At 41.5% G+C, this 27910-nt stretch overlaps 1 protein-coding gene across 1 annotated transcript in view; it reads left to right on the top strand.

The window, feature by feature from the left end:
• The window catches only part of SPOCK3 (SPARC (osteonectin), cwcv and kazal like domains proteoglycan 3), a 360390-nt gene that overhangs the window by 173508 nt on the left and 158972 nt on the right, over positions 1–27910 (top strand). Inside the window, exon 4 of the mRNA XM_006111699.4 lies at positions 19237–19351. Within this exon, the coding sequence (XP_006111761.2) occupies positions 19237–19351 (115 nt within the window). The remainder of the gene's footprint in view (positions 1–19236; positions 19352–27910) is intronic.

The raw sequence follows: 27910 nt of genomic DNA, 5'->3' as shown, positions 1-27910 counted from the left end.
CCTGGACTTTGACGGGGCAGTGAACATTAAGCAGGGTATATGGGGAGGGGAAGTAGAAAAGCAAAATTCAGGTCCAATGTGTTGCACAGCGCACAGAGCTTTGGGTTGAGTGAATTCCAGGATATTCAAAAATAAAAATCAAACAAAAAGATTTGTACTGTGTATGTACCAGAGCAACGTATCGTGTAGTAGAGGAATATATACATTTAAATTAATTCCAAAGATAAGAAAGTATAGGGTAAGATTGTTATTTACTTTGAAAATTGGTGCAATGCAATGTGATAAAATGGCCACAGAGCAAGAGAAATGATTAGACATTTGAATAGCTTTTCTGCTTTTCTTCTGGCAATTTTTTATATTTACATTTACTCCAGATACTACTTAATCTAAAGCTGAAATGATTAAATAAATCTCACATTTACATGTGCTTAAGCTGTAAACTCCCCCGGCCCCCCTTCTAACTTGATTGTCTTCCAATTGAATTAATTTAATGTCTGCCCTGCTATTTATACAGGGCACCGTAAAGAGGCAAGAGACGTGAGCAGTTGAGTCTTTAAATACTTAATTTCATAAATTTTAGCTTGTTCACAGGGAAATGTCAAGCACTCAGAAGTGTTTGGAAAATATTTTGGTGCCTTTTCCATTTGGTATTTTGGAAACTAATCCCCACAACTAAAATGATGTTTGCTGATGTATATGTTTTAAAAACACAATTCTACAAACATTTTTCTTTTAGTAGAGTTTTACTCAGAAACGTAGCTGTATAAAAATCTTGATAGACCTGTTTCTAGTATTTATTCGGTCAAACAAAACTGTGCATCCCCTATCATCATCACTACTAGCACTATAGAACCAGCATAGGTATATTACAGCATGTTGGTACATTTCTCATTAAATGGTTGCTTATTTTCTAATTACAGATTTCATTGCTTGAGCCAGATAGTATCCTGGCAGGATAACTAGTTAAAAATGTATGTCAATATTTTCTTGTATACTGATAGTTTACAAAGATAGGACATCATGATATTTTTAGAAAATCACAATAGAACCACACTTTTAATTCCAAATAATATATAACATCTAATTTCAATTTACTAACAAGGTAAGATATGTGACAGATCAGTGCTAAATCTTAGTAGTATTTTATTTAATAGCAATTATGAGTTTTTATTTATAGCTGTTTAGAATTACAGATGAGAATGTGTAACAATGCATTAGCTGCCCAAATTAGAGTTTGACTGTTAGAAAAGGGATAATCACTTTTGTTATCTAGATTGCTGGGGGAGGGGAAATCTTTCCAGACATGGTTTAGATGCATTCAGTGAAACCATAATTTAATGACTGTGAAATATAACTGTCAGATAATTAAATTTAAAGGTACTGTTTTACAAAACTGATTATATTAAGTGGGGATAACAGGATAACTAAGAAAAATTGTTAAAAATCTTCATTTATCATTGTGTGATTTTTCTGTTTTCAAGAAATTGCATTATTTTTACAATTACACTGCTCTACAGCCAAAATGCTTCTGAAATAAATGTAGTCAAACTTTACTAATTCTGGGTCACTGAGAATGAAAATTATGCTTAAAATTGTTGATTGGCTCTAGTTTTCAAGATATGCTATTGGGTCAGTATATACGACCCTTGACTTGAGAATCGCAGAGGATAAGTGAGTTATAAAGGGACGGGATCTCAATTTAAACCAGAAATGACTAAAATACATCTTTGACTGGATCTATGAATAAATCTATGACTGGGTTTGGACAGTACTTACTTTTTAGGCAAAACAATGAATGATGCAATCTGAAGCTGGTATTGCATCATACATGATATGAATTGCATCATGTTATTCTTAGAAGTCATGGATGATGCAATCATAACGAAGCTTACATCACTCTGCTGAACAAATTGCCCTATATCAGCTCTAGAAATCATACAGTGTCATGCTCTCTTATTTGTCAGTGTTTGATTTTGCAAAGGGACACATTTCTGTTTAGCCAAAGTGAGCAGAGAGGCCTCGTACTTGCGAGAACAGTGAAGATAACTTCTGCTATGTTTGTGGTGAAGTGACTTTTGCATCACAAAAGCACAGTATAACCACTATGGTTAAGAAAGCCTATCACCTTTATTTTGGCTTCAAAATTGGAGATCAGGACAAGAGGTAGGCCTCAGACATATGCTGCAACACTTGTGCAACAAATCTTCACCAGTGGTTGCAGGAAAAGGAAATCTATGCCTTTTGCAGTGCCAATGATTTGGAGAGAGCCAACAGATCATACCAGCAATTGTTACTTCTACATGGTGCCTCCAGTTGGGAAAGGTGTGTCAAAGAAGAAAAAGTGGACTGTGCATTATCCAAACATTCCATCAGCTATACTCCTAGTACCCCACGGAGAAGGACTGCCGGTTTCTGATGCACCAGAATCATTCTCACTTGAGTCAGATGAGGAAGAGGATGAAACTTCTGGTCCTGAACCATCAATGTCACAGGACCCACATTTTCTCCCATCCTCCTCCTCCGAACCACACCTCATAACACAAGGTGAACTGAATGACCTTGTCAGGGATTTGGAACTACCCAAGAGTAAGGCAGAGCTGTTGGGCTCCAGACTACAGCAGTGGAATCTCCTGGCAGGTGATGTTAAGGTTTCCATGTTCCGTGACCGTCAAAAGGATCTTGTCCCATTCTTCTTCATGGAAGATGATCTTGTAGCCTGCAACAACATCGATGGTGTGATGGCAGCCCTCAATATTGTTCACAATCCAGATGAGCAGAGACTGTTCTTTGATTCATCGAAGACGAGTCTTAAAGCTGTTTTGCTACATAATGGCAATGTTTTGCCATCAATTCCAGTTGGTCATACAGTCCATATGAAGGAAACCTATGACAACATGAAACAACTTTTGAGGTGCATAAACTATGACCAAAATCAGTGGCAGCTTTGTGGCGATTTGAAGGTTGTTGCTCTCCTGCTTGGTCTGCAGACTGGATACACAAAGTACTGCTGTTTTCTCTGTGAATGGGATAGTCGTGCAAGAGATTCCCGCTACATCAAGATAGATTGGCCACTCCGACAGTCATTGGAGCCTGGGAGGAAAAGTGTTCAGCATCCACCACTTGTTGAATCAAGGAAGATTTTGTTACCACCCTTACACATCAAGCTGGGTCTGATGAAGAACTTTGTCAAGGCCATGGACAAAACACAAGCAGCTTTCAAGTACCTCCGTGAAAAATTTCCAAGGTTAAGTGAAGCTAAGATCAAGGAAGGTGTCTTTGTTAGTCCTCAGATTCGTGAACTTCTTCGAGATGATGCATTTGATCATGTACTGCGTGGCAAGGAAAAGACGGCATGGAAAGCCTTCCAGTTAGTGGCAATAAATTTTCTCGGAAATAACAAGGCAGACAACTACAGGTTGTTGGTGGAAAACCTCCTCAAGGCATACAAAAGCCTTGGTTGCAACATGTCACTAAAGATACATTTTTTGCACTCTGATCTAGATTTTTTTTTTCCACCAAACTGCGGAGCAGTGAGCGACAAGCATGGCAAGCGATTTCACCAGGACATTGTAACAATGGAGAAATGCAAGCAGGGCAAATGGAGTCCATCAATGCTTGCAGACTATTGCTGGACAGTGACAAGAGATGCTCCATTTAATGAATACAAGAGACAAGCCAAGAAGCGCCGAGTAGACACTGAATAGGACTAAACTATGTACATAATAGTTTTTTGCCTTTTGTTTCATAATACATTTTATTTATATAACCCTTTTGCTGATCTTTAAAGTGTTACATAAACAGGACAGGTGAAATATTATCATGTAAAGCAACCATAAACACATGAAAAGACATAGGTTTATAATTTATGATTAAAACTCTACTATCTACACAATATACATAGACATAAAATGTAAAAACTTAAATATCTTGGAAACAGTAGCTAATGAGTTGTTTTAATTGTCGTATTTGAATTCAGCACATCAAAATACATAATAAATAGCACATTTTATCTCTGAAGCATACAACTTCTAAAAAATTGTAGACCAGTGTTACTGTTCCCACTGTAAAATTGCATCATTCTTCTGAAAAGTAGATTGTTGATATAAATACCTAAAGAGATGGCAGACGCTTGACTAGTGGGATGGAAGGCAGACAGCCCAGATTTCTAATTCCTCTTCTTTCAAAGATTTGCTGTGTAACTTTGGGATCTCTGTTTCCTTATCTTTAAAACAGAGACAATATATACTGCAGATGGGCACTGTGGTGGTGAACATGACAGCATCTTGAAAATTAAAAAACCTACTATATAACTGCTAAGAAGCATCTTTGTTAATGACTGTGAAAAGTCTTAAGCTAAATTTGTCAAGATTGCTTGCCTCAGTTAGGGTCCCTAAATCTATACTTAGGAATGAATAGTTAGTCACTAAACTAGGTTTCAAAGAGAGGTTATAGAAACCCTATTAATGGAGGTCTTTAAGAACCGTTTAGACAGGCACCTGCCCTGGTGGTCTAGGTTTACTTTGTCCCGCCTCAGTGAAGGGGCCAGAACTAAATGACCTGTCAAGGTTCTTTACAGCCCTACATTTCTGTGATTTATGTGCTTTCCATAGCATCTGTGCCAAGTGAACCTAACAAAAGGGCTTGTATAGAATCTTACTTTTGATTTCTTTTTTCAACAAACAACTTTCCTGCTACTAGAATTACAGTTTCCAGAAGCGCTTGCAATATTAGCCCATAGCTTACGGAACTATCCTGCTGGCAAAGAAATTTGACATTTCAGGTAACTGGGTTTCGTATTCAGTGATTTATATATAGTGTTGCTCTTGCTGTGAAATACGATTCTAACGAAGTACATTTCTCCGATGGTTCTGTGTGGCAAATCAGGTGGCATGGACTCTAGGATATATACCAAAAAGAACATTTAAAAGGCAAGACTGCATACCAGACTCTGAGCAAGTTTTATATTATATAATTGAGCACACCCATATGTGGGTATTGGGTGTACTGTTTACTTCATAAAATAGTCATATTATCTTAATGTATGGGCATAAAACTATACCTGAATTTATCATCAATGTGTAAAAGCCAGAAACACCTCAAGTCAATTCATGGCCTGTCAAACATTTCCCACAAGTGCCTGGTTTATGTATAACACAGATACTTTTCTTTATATACATGTATTGCTCCCTCTACTCAGGTTTTGTTCTCATGGCAGAATGGAATCCCCTGGTATCCTCCTTCTTGTATGTTTTTAATATAGCTTGGTTCCAATCATATTAATTCATTCTGTAACCAGTACTGATATCCGTAAGTGGTGGTGCATGGATATCTATCAGCTGGATATGAGTGTTTCTGTCATCTGGAAGGAGTGTAGAAAAGTAGAACAGAAGAAAACAGTTGTGCATAATAGACCTAGGCTGCCTGGAAGGTCATGTTTTGCAAATCTTCTTTACATGCCAAGTTGCCCTCCAATTTCTTTCCTAGGTGGGACACACCACCTCTACCAGGATCTCATGAGCCAGTCAATCCTTCTGTTTTAGTTTAAAACATTTAACTTGTGATTGGGTTCAGGAACAGAGCTTTGGCACTATGTTCTCAATATCTTCCTTCAATTAATTAAAAAAGAAGCAAAACATTACATAGCATGTTATAGTAAGATGTAAATTAACCTTTTGTTCCTCATGCAAATCTTACAAGCTCTGAACAATGGAAGCCTGTCTCCCACAAATGTGGAATTTTTATGGGGGAATTTGGATCAACTGCTCCTCCCCCCCTTTACCTTAGATTTCAGTGTCATTCCATAATCACATACTTGGCTAGATCCATGGTTGCTTTTTTTGAGACTTGCATGCTCTTTTTAATGCCTTTGAACTTCAGTTCTGTCTTTCTGCTGTTCTTGTCATGAACCAGTGTCTTTCTGGCACCATCTAATTTGCTGTAAGTCAGTAACTTGCAGACTTCTTCTCTGGACTGGTACTCCCTGCTGATTTCCAGAAATAAAAGGTAATGCCCTTTATCTTCTCTGGTTTCTAGAGTCTCTTCCTTTCACTTTAACTTCTGTGCCTAAGGGTGGCTATATTGCAATCCCCCTAAAATAACTTTGTGACACCTCCCCCTTGTAACTGCCTTCAGATCAGGACCACCATTTAAGAAACTCTGGTATTCCATGTGAAACCTGTGTAGCGTAAAAGCACACAAAACACGAGAGTCCATAGTCCATGATGCATTTTTCATGGCTGTAAATTTGGTAGGGTCCTAATGATCATCAAGATTAATTCTTAAGTGCAGAAAATGCATATAGCATTAAATGAAGACTTAAAATAAAGACCATCTTTGTCCCAAAGGATTTAGCACCTTAAAACCTTTAGAGGATTTTAAGTAATCTCTTTGGCGTCAACTCTCTTAGTCTTGCAGTCTTACTCGGAATTCTGCCATTTACTTTTTTTTCCCTCTGTCTGCTAACTTGAGATTACTCTAGTCAGACTTATCTGTTGCTGGAAAAATTGCATCATAGTGAAATAAAAATATTTTTTGCCTGTTAGCTTTTTCACATGATGCCAATACAAGTTCAGAAATTCCCCCAGAATATACCACTCTTGTGTTAGGCTAAAGAAGTCTGCTTCTCAGTGGATCAGTTAGGCTATTTCAGTTTCAGAAGGTCACTGATAGAAACAACCTGAAAAGTATGTTCTTGGTTGGGGGTGAAGAGGGAGAAGCTGCTGCTTCTTTGGTCACCACCTGTTTGCTAGATCAATCAGATAAGAAAAATCCCAACTCATTGGCTGAACTGGTTTCCCCATATCTTAGTTAAAATTAGCAGGTGAGGAAACAGTATTTATTTCAGAATGCAACAACTTGGGATGTGTGAACTTCCGTTCAAAAAAGTGTTTGTAATTGTTTCCCTGTTACAATTGTTTCCTATAGCCTTAAATATTCAGAATTTCAAAAATATTAAGGTGAGACGAGATTGGTTTTCAGCTTCTTATTTAATTGCAAACCTGAGTTTTACTCTATAAAAGGTGTAAGAAATCTCAATACTTTCACTGTTTTGGTCAAATAATAAATGATTTGTGTTTAAACCATAATTTACTATAGTCACATTTTTGAAGACTCTTTATGTTAAGAATTGTTGGATCCTAGGGTTTGTATCTTTGTGCTTGAAGGGAATATTTATCTAGTGTGAAAAGTTGGTTTTATCCGAATCAACATGACTCCTTCCTTATTTGTCTCTGAGGCCCTTCAGAGACTCCCTGCTGCAGTCATCCATGACCTATTTTTAGAAGGGCGGCTGTGTTAGTCTGTTTCAGCAAAAACAAGGAGTCCTGTTGCACCTTAATGACTAACACATTTATTTGGGCATCTCCTTAGCAGTGTACCTCCATGTAGTATTGTAACGCAGGCATCTTTACGTTGGAATATACACACCTGCCAAACTGAAATGCATCTAAGTGGGTTCCACAAAGCTTATGCCCACATGTATTAGTCATTAAGGTGCCACAGGCCTCCTCATTGTCATGGCCTGTTTGAAGCTTTTATGTTGTTTTTGTTCTCTAGCTAAGCACATACATGGATTTTACCGTATGTAAATGAAACAATTTCCTGATTTTTGTGATGTTTCCTTTAATGTTGCATTAAGATTTACTTGTATTGAATTAGCAATTTCAAGTGCAGTGGAAGATTTTAATCATAACATAATAAAATCATGGCACAATTCTACAAACTTGGAAATAGGAAGAAATACTCCTAACAGTGCATATCAAATTGTATTCTCAGCTGTGTACACTTTAATTTTATCCTGACAGTGAAGTTTGTTTCCTTGTGCATTTGGAAGGAATGAGAACAACAACAATAATTACACTTGTCTTCAAAACTTAATGACTATCAGGAAGCAATATTCATGATTTTTATGTAAGTTTATATGGCAAGTTTTAATAAGTACCTCTACTGCTCACACAGTCAAGCTCAGACAAAGGTTTAAATCAAGCCATATCAAAATGATAAACTTGTGGCATAGCTTATTGTGGCAGATTTGTGGGTATTTTTCATGGCTGTAGAAATATAAAGTATTTGGAATCTGTCTGATAGATATATATTAATGTGTAATTACATACTTTTTTCAGTCTGCATTGCAGAGTTATATTATGGATTAAATCACTCTTTCTTCAGTTTATAATAGGTTGCATTAACGCTGTACAGCTGACTGTGTTTATAAGGCTGAAAATAAGAAAGTCATTTCAATGACTTGAAGCTATATTTAATCATATTTAGTACCACAAAATTGGCTGTCAAGTCTGTAATTAACTATCAGACACTGGTTCTGGTTTCTACGCTGCTTGCTTACTCAACCTTATATTAACGACACCTGGCAGTTCAAACATACAAAGTTGCTTATATTGTAATTTTAAAGTTTACATTTGAATTTGAAATTTGCTTTTAGTAAAGTTGTATACAAACATTATTTGTTTACTAAACAGAGAAATAGAAAAACAAATGCACAATTATGTAATTAAAGTCTGTATCAGTGCATGTGTGCTAGACAGACAAAGGCATACTTAGGCTATGTCTACACAGCAATGTTGTTTTGGAATAACTGACATAATTTCAAAGTAACCAAGGGTGCATCTACACAGCAAGTCATTATTTTGAAATTATGTCGAGCTGGATGACTTCTTACTCTGACTCCTGTAACCCTCCTGTAACCCTCATTTCACAAGGACTAAGGAAAGTTGGAGGAAGAGTGTTTTTCCTTTGACTTCCCATTGTATAGACAGTGTAGTGTCAAAAGCCAGAGTAAGCTATTTCAGCTTCAGGTACGCAATTGATGTAGCTGAAGATGTGTAGCTAATTCAACTTTTGCCCTGCTGTGTAGACATACATAGTTATAGCATTTCCTAAGCACAAGGATTTGCAGCATTAATGTTGTTCTTTTAATGTAATGTTAATGTTTGTCGTTTCCAAAGCTTTTTTAAAAAGCAAGCTTGCAAAGATAGAAATTGATGCCTACATGCATCATCAGAAAGTTTGGAACCTTTAAAGCCATCTCTCAGACTTCTGCCATTTGAGTGGAGTGAGTGATAGTAATAGCAGAGAACACTCTATGGCAAGGGCTTTTACAAATATTTGTTGACATCAGAGGAACGGTATGTCAGGAATTCTGGGTTCCATTTAGGCTGTGCAGGGAAGTACTATCTAGTAGTAGGACACGTTTCTGCCTGATTTTTTCCCCCATCAAGCTCTTCATCTTCTGTCCAGTCCCTAAAACCTGCCCTGATTCAGTCATCTCTTTTTTGCTGGCTGTGGTCTCTTTGTCTACTCTGGCCTTGTTTCTTCATTTTTGGGCTTTTCATTCCAGTATTTTTGTTGACCCAGTCCTAGAATCCCTCCTCCTCAGTTCCTTGTGTCTCAGTCTTTCCTGGCCACTTGCCCCAGTGTCAGGCTACACAGCTTTTTTTAATTATTATTTAGGAGTTGTCTCTTTTGGTTCCCAGTCCTCTTCTCCAGCTAATCCCAGTGTTCCTCTTCCCCCAAACACCCTCTCCACACATCTCCTCATATGATTTCATTGTTTTCTTGCCTTATTTCTTACACCAGTTCCCAACATCATAGCCCAAGTTAAAGCTTCCTTGGCTCCACCCTTTCACTTTCCAGTCCCAATGTCTTCCAGTCTGAATTTCCTTGCTTAGCCCTTCCCAACCTCTGACACCATCTCTCAGTCCCAGTTTCTTGTTCTGTTACCATTTGTCCCTCTCTTTCTAGACTGCTTGTCCCCACCTTGTAATTTCCGTCACCCTTCCACCCTACCCCAATATGGCACTTTTCCCCTGTGCACTTGAATCAAGTGATTTCCTTCTGCATGCTACCTGGGTGTCAGTAGGAAGAATTCTTAATAGTACCGGAGAGATTGTCTCCCTGCATACAGGGACAGTGCCTTGTCCCACCCTGGCTGAGGGCAGCCAGTATCAGCAGTTATAGTCCAGTTTCATCCCTGAATTCTTGAGGGGGAGCATGGAATGGCACATGTGCAATCCATGTGGGAATCCTGAGTAAGTGGCACATCTTCAGTGCAGATAGAAGCTTCCGAGGTTCTAGCTGCTAAACTTATAAATCTCTAGTGAGCACATACAAACTGAGATTTTTCAGATGCTTACAAACTTGACTGTATTTTCATGAGAGTGGCAAAGGGCGCACTCCTGATACAAATACCACAACTTGCCAAATAGTGAGTTGCTGTTTCAAAGTACTCAGGTACTTGTGTGTCTCAAACAGGTTGCCAAAACACGTATTTTCAAAATACGTATTTTCCCTAGCCTCATTGTTGGTAATGTCCTTTGCCCAAAATACTTTTAGAAAACATGATCCCATGGCAAATACTAGGTATAGAAAAATTCAGCTCAAGTCATTAAAGTTTGTCAGTTATATGCAGCTATAAATAGAGTCATCAAGTGCAGCCTTAGGGCAAGGTGAGCAAGGCCCAAAGCATCCGCCTTGCTCACCTTGCCCTAAGGCTGCACCTGATGACACATGCTGTCAAATTCTTAGGTCTGGTCTCCCGCACAATAGAGCAGTGGGAACTTTAATGTTCCTTCAGGGCCCCACACTGCCCGATGCCTGTCTGCCTGCCTGCCTGCCTGCCCGGCCACTCACTCGTTGCCCTGGCTGGTAGCTGCGTGGCACAGCGTGTCGTCTTGGGCCTTGCAATCTCTTTAGCCAGACTTGAGAATCATAAAATGGGAAATATTGGGTATCTTTAATAGGTACTACTACCAGCGCCCTTTTTATTAGTGTCAAAAATAGAAATGAAAGGTTAGCCTAAAGTTTGACTCACTTTTTTCATAGACTTTGAAGTATTATCAGGAAATTGGAGAATATATATAAAAGTCAAAAAATTATAAAACCATAGTTCTCATATTTAACTATGAATATCTCAGATCATATGAGTACCCTATTTTTATTATAATTGACTTAATTATGTTGCTGAAAGTAAAGCCTACTTGCCTTAGATTGTTTAATACAAAATATAATATGTTTTGAACAGTCTGATGCAAGGGAAATATTTCATATATTAGACATGACAATTTCATGGTTTTTTTTTATGATTGTGCATGTGGTAGGGATGAAGTACAAGCTGTCTTGAATGAAATGATAAATGACTCCCACTGCTCTATTGTGCGGGATACCAGACCTAAGAATTTGACAGCACATTCACATTTGAAAACTTGGGGAGGAAGGAGAACAGTGATGTGTTGAATCAAAATATTTGAGCATCATTCTATTCCTAAGAGAAATATGACATTTGAACAGTGATTCATCAGTGTTCTCTCTCCTGTCTTTTTCTCTGGCACATGCATGTGTACACATGGCAGCTGAAACTCATTTAGGGAATTTCCAGTTGAGAATCTGGAGCAGGAAGGAGCCACCTAGGAGTACACCTAACTGATCAGGCCTACCCTCTTACACTAGACAACCAGCTGGTTGCAGCACTCACCCAGGATATGGGAGATTTAGGGTCAAATCCCCACTCTTTCTGATACCAAGCAGAAAGATGTCTACACTAGCAGATGTAAAGCACTGTCAGTTAGAGTGGTGCACACAGAGCACAGCAGTGAAACCACCATTGTGTGTCCACATTGTCAGCTTCCAGTGCAGTAGCGTGACCACTTGTGGCACTTGCATTCAAAGTAGTGCACTCTGGACAGCTATGCCACAGAGCACCTCTTTCTCATCCGCATCCTGTCCCAATGCCACATACCAGCAACCCTTGTGCTTGTGTCCACATTTCCCACAATCTTTTAACACCTTTTGTGTTGAACGCTCAGCCTCCTCAGTCTATGGGAATGGATCCCCAAACTGTTGAAGGAAATGCTGTTAAGTCTCACTAACCTGTGACGACTGGCAGTAGAGTTATTCCTTAAGCTATAAAGTGACAGTGAAGAGTCAGACGTTGATCTTTCCATGCACAGTAGCTATGACACAGTATTTCCAGTGGCATTCATGGAGATGCTGACCACAGTGGAACACCACTTCTGGGCTTGGGAAATAAGCACTGAGTGGTGGGATCACATTATCTTGCAAGTCTGGGATGATGGCCAGTGGCTGCAGAACTTTTGGATGAGGAAAGTCACTTTTATGGGATTGTGTGATGAGCTAGCTAGCCCTGACCTTCAGTGCAAGAACAAGTGAATGAGAGCAGCTCTGGTAGTGGGCAAGTGTGGAAGCTGGCTACTCCAGACAGCTACTGATTGGCAATAGATGCTATGTATATTCTAATTCTGGCACCTCACCACCAACCCTCCAAATACATTAACCGGAAGGGGTATTTCTTCATGGTTCTCCAGGTGTTTTGTGGATCACCATGTGTATGTTATAGACATTAACCTAAGCTGGTTCTGAAGGTGCATGATGCATGCATCTTTCAGAACAATGGTGTGTTGAGGAAGCTGCAGGTAGAGGTTTTCTTTCTGGACCAGAAGATCACTGTGGGGATAGTCCAAATGCCCATTGTGAGCCTGACACACCCAACCTACCCCTTAATGACATGGCCTGTGAAGCCATATGCTGGGAGCCTTGTCAGCAGTAAGGATCAGTTCAACGACAGGCTGAGCAGTTTGTAGAATGACTGGGGAGTGTGCTTTTGGCCGGTCAAAAGCCCACCGGCTGTCATTAGCCATGTCCAGCTTCCTGTACAAACATACCTATGGCTATAACTGCATGCTCTACCCTCCCTGATACTTGTGATGGGAAGGGTGAAAGTTTCACTCAGGGCTTGACCACTGAGGCTCAGTGCCTGGAGTTTGAGCATTCTGTCATCAGGGCTATTAGAGGAGCACAGTGTGGGATCATAAGGATCAGGGAAGCCTTGAGGCAGCAAATTGATGCTGAAAGGCAGTATTGTTTGTTGCCAACCACAGGAGTGCAGTGGCTGCAATACTAGAGGGGGACGCTGATTAGTCCCGACGATGCACTTAGTAGAGTAATGCCTATTGCTTTGCTGGGATGTTCATGCCTGTTTTCATCTATTGGAATAAAAAGAATGCTTTCAAACCAAAGAATTTAATTTATTAAAAGCAACAAATGTAGAACACACGTGTAAGATGACACCTCTGCAGTTTATGGGGAGAGGGAGGAGGCGAGGTTGGGGCATGTTTAAGGATTTGTGTACCTTGCCCAAGTGCCTTGCTGTCTAATGTGCTGTGCAATGGAGACTGCAGTTCAGCAAAGCTAAATGGCATTAGAATTGGGGGTGGAGTACATTGGGTGCCTGTGGAGATGGGTCCTGGGCAAAAATGGGGGGTGGGCACCTGGAATACAGTTTGGGACACAAGCTACAGTGGAGGGCATTCAGAGCTGCTCCATCTTCAGTGGTAGCAATGCCTGGAGCATGTCAGCTTGGTGCTCCATAATATTTAAGAGCTGCTTGGTAGCTTCATTCCAATGCTCTTATTGCTCCTCCATTCTTTTTTTTTCAGCAGGAGACTGTAGCACAGGGATGGGCAAGAGGCGGTTAGTGGGCTGGATTTGGCCCGCCAAGCCACTGAGTCTAGCCTGCGGCTGCCTTGCCAGCACACTCCATAGAAAGCAGCTGCAGCCACTTTAAACAGCAAACTGCTAATTGCTATGCAGTCTGGGCAGAGAGGAGAAAGCTTCGTGCACTGTCCCTGACCCTAGCAAAATCCCTCAGCTCCCATTGGCCAGCTTCCGGTATATAGGAGCTGAGAAATGTTGCGGAAGGCAGAGGCAGGGAATGAAGCCTCCTTCCTCCCCTCGCCCCACTCGGGTTCTCTCTCCTTCTCTATGCTGGAGTTAGAGCCACATGGAACAGCCCATGCAATACACAGGAAGGGAGTTTGTCTCAGGTTCCTGGAGAGCTGCTGGCTGGGAGCTGCCTAGGTAAGTGTCTCCCAGCCAAAGCCTGTCTCTGGAACCCCCCCTCCCCTGTTTCCCCCCTCCCCACTACCTGCCCGAGGCCACCACCCAAACTGTCTGTATTCCCTCTCCCCACCTCCTCCAGGTCACAACTCCTTCACAGACCCTGTACCCCCTCTGTACCCGTCTCCCAAGCCTGAATCCTCTCCTGCACACACATCCCTCCCTGGCACTGCACCTTAAGCCCCTACTCCAGATTATAACCCCTTCCTTCACCCAAACTCCCTCTCAGACTCCACACTCCCTCCTGCACCCCAGTCCTCTATCCCAAGTTCTCTACACCCCATCCACCGTCCCAGATCCCACATCTCCTCCACAAAAGTTAAGTCCTTGACTACTTACCAAAATATTGGAGTGATCCCCTATTAAAAATTATTGCCCACCCTTGCTGTAGCATAATCTTTCACATCAAGTTAATTTTACTTCTCCATGAATGCTTCCTTGCCCTCTGCAGGTGTGCAGTAAGAAATAACAAGGAAGGCTGGGATCCCAAAGTTAGATCTGTGAGGTCAAAATTAGGGATGTGAACAACTAGTTGACTGGTCGCTTCCTCCCCCCCCCCCCCCTTGCTGCCTCTATCAGATAGAAGTAGTGGGTGGGGGGAAAAGAAGGGGTACTTCAAAGTGGCAGCATCACACGGAGCCTGGGGTCAGCTGTTCCATGTAGTGCTGCTGCTTTGAAATGCCCTGGGGAGCCCAGTGTTGGGCACCTCGCAGCATTTCAAAGTGGCAGTGCTGCATGAAGCCCGGGGTCAGCAAGGGAGTCTCTAGCTGACCCCAGGCTTTGGTGCTCTCACATTTTGAAGTGTAGCAATGGCCCTAGACAGAGCACAATCACCACCCAGTTTAAGCACATGCACTCTTCACATACCTAACACTGATTGGCTGTCACATGGTGAGCACACACAAGACCCCTCGCCCCCCCCCAAAAAAAAATTGAGTTAACCATTGGGGCTGAAGGTTTCATTTGGGCAGGGCCTTACTGTAGAGTGGGCAGGTACATCTTGGAGAGAGCCACCACTGTATGGGCACCGTATAATCATTTTCCGGAGGCTGTAGTAATCTGGGAAGATGGGTCTCTGCTGAGGATGAGAAGGGAGGGTCTTCTGTGTGACTGCATCTTCTGTCCTAAACCTTACATGGCTTGGCTGTGTGCCGCAATGCCCCCCCTCTCCCCCGCCTTTTTGGCATATTGGAATGGGAATGTTACCATTAATGAGACCGTGAACATAGTGCCTCTGCCATGGAACCTGCCAAGACAAATAGTCTGTCATCTCCATGATACTTTTGATGAGATCTGTGAAGCTGATTACCATGAAATGAGAGAGTCTGTCAACCCCCTGTTCCATACCTGACTAACTCTGTGTCGGTACTAGCACCATATGTACCCAAGCCTGCTTTCTGTAATCCTCCCATCCCTAACAACTCACTTCAGGGCGTCCAGAAATCAAAGCCACTTACCAGGTACATACACTCCTGTTTTTGTGCTTCCCTGACTTCTGATTGCTGTGACTGGTTACCCACCTCTGGGGTGGGAAGTAGCTCCTAACTGCATCCGCATGTGGATACCAAGCTATCTGCTGGATCTGTGTTCCTCTCCTCCTCAGCATTCTCTTCCAGGATTTCCTCCTCCGGGCTTGGTCCATTTTGGGTTGGCTTCTGAGGCCTCAAAAGTAACCACAGGGGTGTTCTGAGTGGAAATGGAGTGTCTTAAAATATTTTGTCAAGCTCTCTATAGAACCAGCAGTTTGTGGTTGTAGTATTGGAGTGGTGGTTTGTTTCCTGTGCCTTGTGGTAGGCATTTTGCAGCTACCTCTGTTTGACCTTGTATTACAGTGCATCCCATTCATGGCCCCTTTCAGTCATGCATCACAAGATGTGCCCGTATGTATCATAATTTCTACAGTTGGCATGCAGCTGGGATTGGACAACCTGCTCTCCGCAAATGCTGCTGCTGAGGTCCAGCATCTTGTCATGGCTCAAAGCAGGGGATCTCCTGATACATGAAGCAGGCGTGGTCACCTGGAAAGATGCACTCAGAACACTCCGCTAGGTTGCCAGGTGTCCAGTTTTGAACCAGACAGTCTGGAATTTGAGCTTTCTGTCCGGGAAACAAAACTGAGAAAATACCGGACATAGAAATGTCTGGTATTTTCTAATTAAGTTTTTTTTTTTTATTATTATCATGAGTATCAGTACGTAGTTGTGTACTGCCTGGCTGGTAGACATGCTCATGCTGTGTGAGCATGTCTACCAGCCAGGCAGTACACAACTACACAGTAGAGAGGAGGGGGGTGGGCCTGGGGCAGGATGGATTACCCGGTCCGGACTCACCCACCGGGACTGGCAGTGTCCTGGGATCTGCATGCACCCGGGCCAGCCCTGCTTCCTGCCAGCTCTCTCCCACCCACCTCCCACCAGCCCTGCTCCCCCTCCCAGCCAGCCCCGCTTCCCGCCAGCCGGTTCCCCCACCATATCCCCCAGCCAGCCCCCGTTCCCTCCCCCCATCTCCCCCGGCCAGCCCTGTTCCCCTCCCAGATGATTCCTACTCCCCCATCTGAGATCAAGTGTGTCCGGTATTTTTTTGAAACCATCTGGTAACCCTATACTCCACTAGTCCCTGAGCAAGCAGGGAGAGGACTTTTAAAATTCCAAAGGAATGCAAAGGGCAGATCTAAGAATTGTTCACCTGAAGGCAGGGCAGAAGAGTTCAAACTAAGGACCAAAGAAGTGAGAACAGACATTGTGGGATAGGTACACAGTGCTGTAGTACACCACAGCATCCACCTTGGTACCCCAGCACTGTATCCAGAATGTAGAAAATGCTGCACTTCTTATCAAGGAGGTTTTATGTAGAGCACAAACTGCAGATCTGTTGTGCAATAAATGTGTTGCTGCTGTGGGCAGCTCAGGATTCACTTCTGTGAGCTGACTTACTGCACTGTATCTTGCCAGTGTAGACTTAGCCTTAGATGGCTTCACTGTTCTTCGAAGTATCCACTTAAAACAGATATTGAGCTTTTAGTAACTTCCATTTTGTCTATCTCAACTGGTTTGCAATGAATGCTGTCTCATTGTTGGAAAATCAAGGAATAGTTGTAGCCCGGCCCTTTCTCTCCCTCCCCATCCCTCCACCAGCCTGTGCCCCTTCATCTCCTCCCCCTCTTCCCCTTCACCAGCCTGGTACTTTCTCTCCCTCCTCTTTCCACACTGTGTGGGTCCCACCATCAGTGCAACAGAGCAGCTGTTTTAAAAACGGCAGTCACCCTCCACTTGGTGGCTGCCGCTGTGTGGTGCCTTAAGGGGCCTGGGTGTACCCCAGTCCCAATATCCTCCCCTACAGGCCTCACCACCGCCTGCCCACTCTTCACACAGTCCTCCCCCTATCTTTACCCCATGAGCTCAGCAGCAGCTTACCTTCGAGCTGCAAGGAAAGCAAGTGCTGCTGTTGAGGAGTCAAAGAGCCATATTTAGATTTCTCGCAATGAGCCATAGGTTGCTGACCCAGTTATGAGGTTAGCAGCAGGGTAGAGGCCAGGTAGCTGAGAAGAGAGGGGCTGTGGGAGACAGTGTGACATGATGACCATCACTCTGTCGTCCCTCAGGAAAATCTTTTTTATAGATATAAGAAGACAAAAATACAACATTATGTAAGAGCGAACAATAAAGGGTGCATTAAACTGTTCTGTTGTTAATTTAATTTTAACAAATCAATTATTATGGAGTGTCAATACTGAGAATTCCTCTCCCCCCCCCCCATCCATCTTTATAAATGTTTAAATTTAAGGGGCTAGTTCCTCACTTGATGCAGTGTTAATGCTCTAGTAATATGACAGTGAATAGACTCACTGGCTGTGTCTAGACTGGCCGCTTGAATTTCCGCAAGAACACTGACTTCCTACTGTCTGAAATCAGTGCTTCTTGTGGAAATACTATGTTGCTCCCGTTTGGGCAAAAGTCCCTTTTGCACAAAGCTTTTGCGCAAAAGGGCCAGTGTAGACAGCTCAGATTTGTTTTGCGCAAAAAAGCCCCGATCGCGAAAATGGCGATCGGGGCTTTTTTGCGCAAAAGTACATCTAGATTGGCACGGACGCTTTTCCGCAATAAGTGCTTTTGTGGAAAAGCGTCCGTGCCAATCTAGACGCTCTTTTCCGCACTGCTTTTAACGGAAAACTTTTCTGTTAAAAGCATTTGTGGAAAATCATGCCAGTCTAGACGTAGCCACTGTGATTGCATCTACGCTGGAGGTCTTAGCTCAATTTGTGTAGCTTATTTCAAAATAGAGAGCATCTACACAGCACTTATTGCAAAATAGAGCACTCTTCCTCCGACTTCCCTTATTCATCATACAGTAAGAGTTACAGGAGTTGAAGTAAGAAGTCCTCCAGCTTGACAGTATTTTGACACTATTTTGAAATAACTGCCTGCTGTGTAGACACAGACTAAGTTATTTTGGAATAGTGTTGCAGTGTAGACTTACCTTGAATTGCCACTTTTACCCTGCTAATAAAATATCAAGCCCCGTGTGTGCTGGAATCCAGAAAAGCAACTAACATTTCTTGTCATCCTACCCTCACACAGTAGAAAAGAAGAAGGCAAGGCCTCAGCCTACATCTTCTGCTAAATTATGGTCAGGTCTACTTCACCATTTAGCAATTCAACTGCATAGTGGGCTCATGCAATAGTCCTATGTATTCCTTCAGAAATATCTTCTGATGTGACTTCCCTGCTGTTTTAAATTTTGCTTGGAGCTACTTGTTTTAAAAGTTTGCTTAGTAATCAGTACTAGCATCTACAAGACCTCATAGATCTAAATATCCTATGATTTTCTTTTGGTGTATGCTGGTGAGATATAAAGGAGAGAGGATAATTAGGACACCGTGTGAATATGTTCTCTCATAAAACATGTTTTACACGTTTTTGGTAAAATTTCCTGAAAATCTGCTTGCTGCTTTAAATGAAAGTTGAAAAATTTGCACAGCCCAAGTTTGTATATTATTGATTTTGCTGTGGTTTGCTTTGGTCTGCTATTGAAAATGTTGAATCAGAGTTGTGATTTGATACAATATGATAAATTAACTATGTTAAGTATCTTAAAATAAATGAGAAGTAGGAAAGTCAGTTAACAAATAATGATTCGATTTAAATAGTTACAAATTGATGTGTATAATGGTAACAACGTCCAGGAGCCCCAGTTGAGAGTCAAGGCTCCATTGTACTGGATGCTGTACAAACAGACAGGTTAAATACCTAATTTACTGCAGGATCTTTATTAAAGAAAGGTTTTAAAATATTGTATCTTTTTTTTTTTAAGCTTTGGACCCTGCTAAAGATCCATGCTTAAAGATGAAGTGTAGTCGCCATAAGGTATGCATTGCTCAAGACCAGCAGACTGCTGTTTGCATTAGTCATCGGAGACTTACACACAGGTAAATGCTTTAAAGTTAAATGTTATTGATTAGTTTGCTGTCTTCACAAATAAGAACTGTAACCTGTAAATAAATTGTAAATACAGTAGTTTCTCTACAGTGTACTATTGGGGGAAAATTAAGTGAAGTTTTTTTAAATAGTTATGTGGTGTTTGTATATTTATACATAGTGTGTTATAGGGTGTGTGTGTGGGTGGGTGTGGGTGTGGGTGTGTGTGTGTAATATAGGTACAGGGCTCGCCAGCTGCGCGGTTCTGCACTCTGCGCATGCGCAGGTCGCTCCGCACCGGCTCTTCCGGAGTGTAATCTACTCGCCGCGGGCGAGTAGATTACATTATTTGTTGAGCTCTGTGTGTATCTATGTGTGTATATACACATAGAGTAAGCTGGTAATCTAACTACTGCTATACTGAAAGAAAAAATGTTTCATACTAATTGCATCAAAACAATTACCCCAGGAGATAATCTTCCACTGCTGTAGTTTCATCATTTTTTTTTTTTTTTGTATTGAAATCACTTCAGGATTCTCGAAGTTCTTCCTTTCCAAAGGCTGAATTATTATACTATTGTAGACACATTTGTCTCACTGCTTGTGTAACCCACACACCTAGTGTAGTTCACTGTCCTATGTAGTGCCACTTAGTTTTAGACCACTTACAATGAGAGATAAGAACAGGGGAACTCTATAGCCTAAACTGAGAGCCCGCTGACTTTATAGCTCAAGATGTAGAGGCTCCTATACTAATCTCCAGAGGTCCCAGATTCATTCTGCCAGTGTTGGTTATGCTTGGAAAAGGTAAATCTCAACATTTATTTGATGTACCTTTTTGGCTTAGATATAATATTCATCCCCATATTTACTGAGGTAGTACCATTTTATTTCTACACCATTAATACACTGAGAGCAAATGTGTGATGAGGTTTTGCATATGGTCAGAACATGAGCTATTTTCCCTCTTGTATCTCTAGTTGGGGACATATTTAATGTTTTTAGTTATGAAATATTAAAATGTCTCTTATAAGAAGTGTGAACTGCCGTATGTAGGCCCCAGTTTAACAAGGCACTTGATTATGTGCTTAATTCCTATTGACCTTAATTGGCCTTTGAAGCCTGCTCAAAACTAAACATGCTGAATTGGGCCACGATGAAAAATTTTAACCAGGAACAGAACTATTTTTCAGCTAGTGAAAATTGTATTTAAGGACAACTATGAAGCTATCTTTGTTAAAGAATGTTCAGTTTCCTAATATCTAGTTATACTGAAATATATTCATATGTAGCTGTGGAAAGAAACAAGCTAGTATTTTTGTGCAGTAAAAAGAGCAATGTTTTAAACTCTGAAGCCACAATTAAACAAAACTATTAGACAAGTAGCTTTAGACCTTAACAAATGATGATCTGAAATTTACAGATTATGGTAAGATATTTAAATTGCAGTTGGGAAGGTCTAGTTTGTATATAAGGAAAAAACATTTTACTAGGAGGGTGGTGAAGCACTGGAATGGGTTACCTAGAGAGGTGATGGAATCTCCATCCTACATTGATTTAGTTAGAGTTGTTTCTACTTTGAACAGAGGTTTGGGCTCAATGACCTCCTGAGGTCTCTTTCACCCTGTCCAACATGTTATCAATAAACTACAACCTATACTGGAACAGGATACTAAACTCCGAGAGGCTCTGGGAGACAGACCCATAGTCTCCTATAGACAACCACCTAACCTCAAGATGATTCTTACCAACAACCACAGGTTGCTGTACCAACCCTGGAACTTTCCCTTTCAACAAACCCCGTTGCCAGCTTTGTCCACATATTCACTCTGCTGATACCATTATTGGACCTAACCAATTGAGTTATAAGATCAAGAACATATATTCCTGCTCATCCAGAAATATAATTTATGCTATTGTGCTGAAAGTGTCCATCTGCTATGTACATTGGACAAACATCTCAGACACTTTGCCAAAGAATCAATGCCCACAAAACAGATGATAGAGAGGATCACAGAGAAAAAAGTTGCTTGCCATTTCAACCAGAAAGGGCATTGTCTCAATGACTTGATTACCTTCATCCTGCTTCAAAGATCTTTTCACACCAGACTTGAAAGAGAATCCTCTGAACTGTCATTCATGCTTAAATTTGACACTTTACACCTAGGTCTTAACAAAGACACTAGTTACCTTACCCATTATAAAGATAGCTTCCCCAATTATCACCTCTAATATCATTAGCTTACAGACATTTACCTCCCCCCCCCCCATCACCCTTCTGTTCTGAAATTTGATTTGTCCTTTTCATATGTGTTCATTTTTTTTATTGTATCCTTTGGTATATATGGTCATGCCAATTTTCTTCCACTATTTGATCTGAGGAAGTGGGTCTGGCCCACAAAAGCTCATTACCTAATAAACCATCTTGTTAGTCTTTAAAGTGCTACATAGTCCTGTTTTTTGTTTCAGCTAGACCAGACTAACACAGCTACATTTCTATCCCTCTTTCAACCCTATGATTCTATGATTTTAGAAATTGAAAGAGTTATTATCAAATAAGGTCATCTTTCCTAATTTTCAGTTGAATTGGAACCATAGGGGAAAATATCAAGGCCAAATGTACAATGACAAAATAATTGTGAGAATATATGTTTATTATTTCTAAGAAGGTAATAATAGAAGAAGAAAAAATAATAGTAAAAATCTGTGTAAAGTATGTAGGTGCTGAAAAATCTTCCAGACCAGCTGCAAATGCCTATGGTATTTGCATAAATGCTGTCTGAATATAACAACATTCGTGTGAAATTTCAAGAATGATAGAAATTTGCTAGAACTGAAAACTAGGAAACTTATATAGACTATTCAGTATTAATCTAAATCCTATCCTGTAGATCTGTGTACAGAGTGGACCTGACATGCTTGGATCTGACCCCTCTCCCCAGAAGTGAGAGAGCCATTTGTGTCATGGTACATTCTCTTCCTGAAGATTTGTTTTGCATGCAGTTTGTGGTCTGATAAGGATGAAAGTGGTGGGAATGAAGGACAAAATACATTGTCCTTTTTCCATCCCCAAGGAAATTAGATGAGTGAAGTTATATAGCACTGGGCTCCATTATCCATTATTTGTAAGTATGTATAGTGCATTGCTCCTTCTTTTGAGCATTCCACACATCTGCTCACTGGGGCAGCTGCACATAGGGTACAGTGTTCCCTGTAAGCTGCCTGGCAGCATCCGCCCGGTCAGAGGCTCAGGGCTCAGTCAGAGGCTCACCTGTGACGCTGTGCTGATGCTGCAGTCAGAGTTCTCAATGCTTCTCCATCCATTCAGAAGTGTGGAGATGCTCTCTAAGTGCAGAATTAATTTAGTCCAAAATTTGTGTTGGCTTGTTTCTCTTCTCTCACTGAAATGCATCAGTCTACTTTTTATAGGAGAAGAGATTTCTCACATAATTAAAGGTTACAGGTTCAGAGCCTTTGAGTAGTAGAGAGAGCATGACTACATGGGGAAATATAGTATTACAAATGTTCTTGTAATTTATCTTTTAAAATCTTATCTTTCATTTTAATTTACAAATAATTTTGTGGATTGTGAATTCAACATTGTGTAAAAGTGTAGTTGTTACTTTGTATTTATATAGAGCAAAATTGTACATAACTTTATATTGCATGGATTTAAAGACATTGTGAAGTATAACTTTTTCAGATTGCTTTACATAACAATAATACATTGACTGTGATGTGTCTTCTCAAAATCAATGTAACTACATCTTGAACCTCTATAATCCATCACTTTCTGGTCCAGCAACATCCGTGGTCCAGAATGATTTTAGTTAGCTGGATGGTCACTTACCATGGGTGTGGCCAAGCTTTTCACTATTCCATATAATTTATTTACAGCCATGTTCTATATTGTTATTTAGCTCTATGAACCCTTGTAAGAGTTCAGTATGCTTTGGAAGTGTTGGTAAGGCTGCTAGACAGTATTGACATCCTGTTGGGCAAATTCTCTAGTTTGGTACTTGTCAGGTTCCGAGAGTGCCAGACTAGAGAGATTCATCTTGTAGTGGTATGAGGCTTCAGTATGGCACTGTGCAACAGATCCTTGATTGAGAGGTGAGAGAAGACAAAGTTTTTGTGTTAATTACTGATTGTGTTCACTAGTAAATCAAAACTGAGATTCTGTGGTATCAGAAATATTGGTATTTAAAATATACCTTCTACTTCTCAGAAGTAAAGACATTTTAATGCTTTGACTCTTTATTTTCTGACAACACATGGGAACATCTCTAACCTATATCACTACAGGTATATGCTTTCAATCCTCTAATTTTAGAATGCTTTTAATTGGAAACAAGGGTCAAATATTATATATAAAATAATGTATTTAAAAGATTTGTTTTGTGTTAGACACAACAGTTCCAAAACTGATTTGACCGATATAATCAGTTATTTTTTATTTCCCCTATAACAAAAGCATGGATTCATTGCTCATTTTAGCAATCTCATTCCTAAATTACTCCTATTTTTCTATCAGCCTTATTCTTGTGATAAATTTATATGACACATGCACACAGGCTGATTTGCCTCTTCAAAATGTACTTAGACTGTGTACCTCATTAATTGCATCAGTGAAAAATTCATGTCATTCCTTTTCTCTTTTTAAGTAGTTGCCAATCTAGGAATCATATTTTCATTACTTCTAGAAACATACCTGTCGTTATTTGCTTTGGAGAATTTTTATTTTCTATTTTCATTGTTTACTCATCCCTTGTTCTGTGATTAAGAAAAGCTTCAGAGATAGATTTAAAAAAAATTCAGCAGTTCAACTGGTGGAGTAGGGGCATTGTGAGCAAAATATCACCAAAAGAAACCTGAAGAGTGCTAAGTATGTACAGTAAACTTCTGATACTCCGGCACCTTTAGGAGCCAGGGGGTGCCGGATTATCAGATATGCCGGACTATCAGAAGGGGGGAGGGCTATGAGGGGTCTGGAGTGGGGTGGGAGGGGATGCCACCCCAGACCTCTCATAGCCCCCCCCTTACGATAGTCAGGCTCTGCCCCAGGCGTCCCTGATTCAGCTGCTGCTGGTCAGTTTCAGCAGCCGCTGATTTGGGGATGCCTGCAATAGAGCAGCTGGGGTGCTGCCGGGTTGGTCCCGTGGTGCCAAGGGGCGGTGCTACGGCACCAACCCAGCAGCACTCCAGCTGCTCTTGGGGACACCTGGGACAGAGCAGCTGAGGTACTGCCCGGTTGGTCCCGTAGCGCTGCCCCTCGGGGCTGCGGGACCAACCCAGCAGCACCCCAGCTGCTCTTGGGGATGCCTGGGGCAGAGCAGCTGGAGCGCTGCCGGGTTGGTCCTGCAGCGCCAAAGGACGGCGCTGCGGGACCAACCCGGCAGGACCCCAGCTGCTCTGCCCCAGGGGTCCCCGATTCAGCCACTGCTGAAACAGATCAGCGGCTGATTCCAGGAAGCCCGGGGCAGAGCTGCTGTGCCTGGGGCTTCCTGGAATCAGCTACTGATCTGTTTCAGCAGCAGCTGACTTGGGGACCCCTGGGGCAGAGCAGCTGGGGTCCTGCTGGGTTGGTCCCGCAGCCCCGAGGGGCAGCGCTACAAGACCAACCCAGCAGCACCCCAGATGCTCTGCTCCCGGCTTCCCCGATTGAGCTGCTGGTCAGTTTCAGCAGCAGCTGAATAGGGGAAGCCTGTCCGGCTGCCCCAGCACTTCCGGGTTCCTGATGGTGCCGGACCATCAGGAGTCCCGGAGCATTGGATGCCAGACTAATGGAGTTTTACTGTATATAATCTTAAATACAAGTAGTGTCATTGGTTTCAGTAGGCTTACTACATATTTAAATTCTTTGCTGGGTTGGAGCCCAAATGCTTAATTATCAAAAATTATTTAAAAAAAAAAAAAAGCCCAGCTTGTAGGCAGAAAAGGAGGGAAAAAATTATAATTAACAGCATCTTGCCCTACTTTGACAGTTTCCCCTTTTGTTTTTATCTCATATCTGTTCAGTTACAGGAGACAATTTATAAAGGAGGTCACATTCAGTTAAAATACTGACATTCTAAGCAATGGTGAGTGACTGTAAAGAACCAGCAAAGTGCCAAGTTATGAGTTGCTCAGTAACATTTCAGAAACATGTTTCTACAACAGTGGTCTCCAACCTTTTTATATCAAAGATAACTTTTTGAACTTCAGAGCAACCCACCCCTTCCCTGAGGTCCCACATCTTCTCTAAAGCCCTGCCTACTCCACTGCTCTCTCGCTTGCTCTCCCTCATCCTCATTCACTTTTATCTGGCTGGGGCAGGAGTTTGGGGTGCTGGAGGAGGTGAGGGTTGCAGGTGCTGAGAGCGAATTTGGATGCAGGACAAGGCTCCAGGCTGGGGCCCCCTTCTGCACCCAAACTCACTTCCAGATGCACACCCCTCACTTCCTTCCACACCCTAACACTTTGGGAAGAAGTTTGTGTGCAGGAGAGGGCACTAGATGGGGCAGAGTGTTAGGTGCAGGACAGGGTGAGGACTGTGGGCTAAGGGAAGGACTTTGGGGGTTGGCTCAGGACTGACCAATGGATGGTGTGCAGGCTGCTGCCGAGAAGCACTTACTACAGGCAGTTCCCAGTCAGCAGCATAGTAGGGCTCAGGCAAGCTGCTCCTGGAAATGTTGATATGAGAGAGAGAGAGAGAGAGACGCCCCTCTCCACATGCTTCACTACTTCCTGAAGCCTATAAGTGCCACCCCTATTGGCCTATTCCCAGCCAATAGAAGCTGCTTTCACAGTACTGGAGTCAGAGTCAGGAGGGTGCTGCCTCCCTGCTCCCCACTTCTAAGGACTGCAGAGTCTGCTTTTACTTTTAGCCGCTTGCTTCTAGGAGCAATGTGGGGACCAGGCAGGCGGAGATAGCCTTTTTGAGGATTGTGATCGAGTGGCAGAAGCTCCAGGATCTGCCAGTCAATTGTTATTGCTGGGCTGGTGAGCACAGGTCTAGAACATTGTAGATTGAGACATAGAATGTGAACACTGGTTTGGGCTAAGCATCTAGATACAGTATCTTCATCTGGGCTTCTTTGACGTTGTAGAGATTTGTGAACAATCTTACATTGTTTGATCTTAATGAAGTCTAATGAAAAACAGAAGCTTTTTTCTCCTCTTCCATAAGCATCCAGGGATTTAACCAGAAAGGATAAAAAACAACAGCCCTTTTTGTAAAGAAAGTGAAGTGTCTATATACAGAACTGTTAGATGCACGCCATGTTGTTTCTTAGATTTTGAACCTTCTGCATTAAATTGTGCAGATTGTTTGATAGCTTGTTTTAAAGGACAGCCTTAATTTTTTAGTTTTATTTTTTTCTCTTTATTGGCAGATCCAAAAGGTAGAAATCTGGGGTGGGTTATTTGGACTGGCTTTAATATTTTGACAGTTGTCTCCAAGATAATTTTCTCTATCTGCTCACATTTTCAGTTGGCCATCTTTCTGTTCTGCTGCAGAAGAAATGGATTTCTGCTATTCATGTTGTGAGCTAATGGTCGCTAATACTTTAAAATGAAAAGTGTGGTGTTTTGGATTCTCCTAATCTCCCATCCACTCCCAGGTTTTTGTACATTTGAGTGAATTTTGATGTAACTTTCTCATTCTCCCGCTTTCTAGATTATTTTAGAATCTAGAATAGCAAGCAATGGTAAGATAATGTAAGTACTCAAAACCCATTCCTTTTGTCCCCGAATTACTGATATGTAAGAAATCTCCAGGAAAATATTATATAATAAAGGGGCATAAATTACCTAAAACGTGTTAACCCTACATGAGTACAACTTTATCATCCTCTCCCCTTCTATTGTCTAGCTGAAATCCTTCTTTCCTTTCCTTTTAACCTCATTACTGTACATTGATTTGTGTTTCTTTTATGATATTCTTCCCTTTTCTCCTCTGCTTTCTTTGAAGAAAGCATCTATTTTCTTTTCACATGTTCACATGTATTCTCTTGCTTTCCACCTTGTTCTCTCCCATAACTTGTGGTTTCTTCAGTCTTATTTATTTGCTTCTTACGGTAGCATTTTCTGTTCTCAGTCTCATTGTGCTTTCACCCTTGTCATAACTTGTATGCCGTTGTTCCTTCAAGGTCTTCCCATATCACTTGAATATCAGTTCATAGCATTCATATGGTATTCTACAGGGTTTTATTAACCAGTAGACACTCGTGAAAATGATAAATAAGTAGTAATACCCAGTTAAACACCGAGAGCTGTTTTCTTGCATGCAGAGGAAAGTTATGAACAGGGATGGAAAATTTACTTAGCTCAGGTATAAAATATGACCTTGACGAGTCGGGCCAACACTGAAATGTAGACCGTATAATACAGTAGCTGAAAATAATTTACTAGCTGATTCATATCACCAAATTAATTATTTGTCTTTCCACCATAGAAGAAAAACTGAATAGTAAGAATTCAAAATATGGAGAGAAGAAGCCAATGAATAGAAAAAGAAAACTGACAGAATACTGCTAGTTAGCTGGTTACTGTCCCAAAAATTGCAAGAGTTTGAAGACCATGTGTAAGCA

The sequence above is a fragment of the Pelodiscus sinensis genome, chromosome 5, assembly GCF_049634645.1.
Source record: "Pelodiscus sinensis isolate JC-2024 chromosome 5, ASM4963464v1, whole genome shotgun sequence".
Lineage (NCBI taxonomy): Eukaryota > Metazoa > Chordata > Testudines > Trionychidae > Pelodiscus > Pelodiscus sinensis.
The sequence above is the reverse complement of the archived record's forward strand: the minus strand, read 5'-3'. Positions and strand labels throughout refer to the sequence as shown.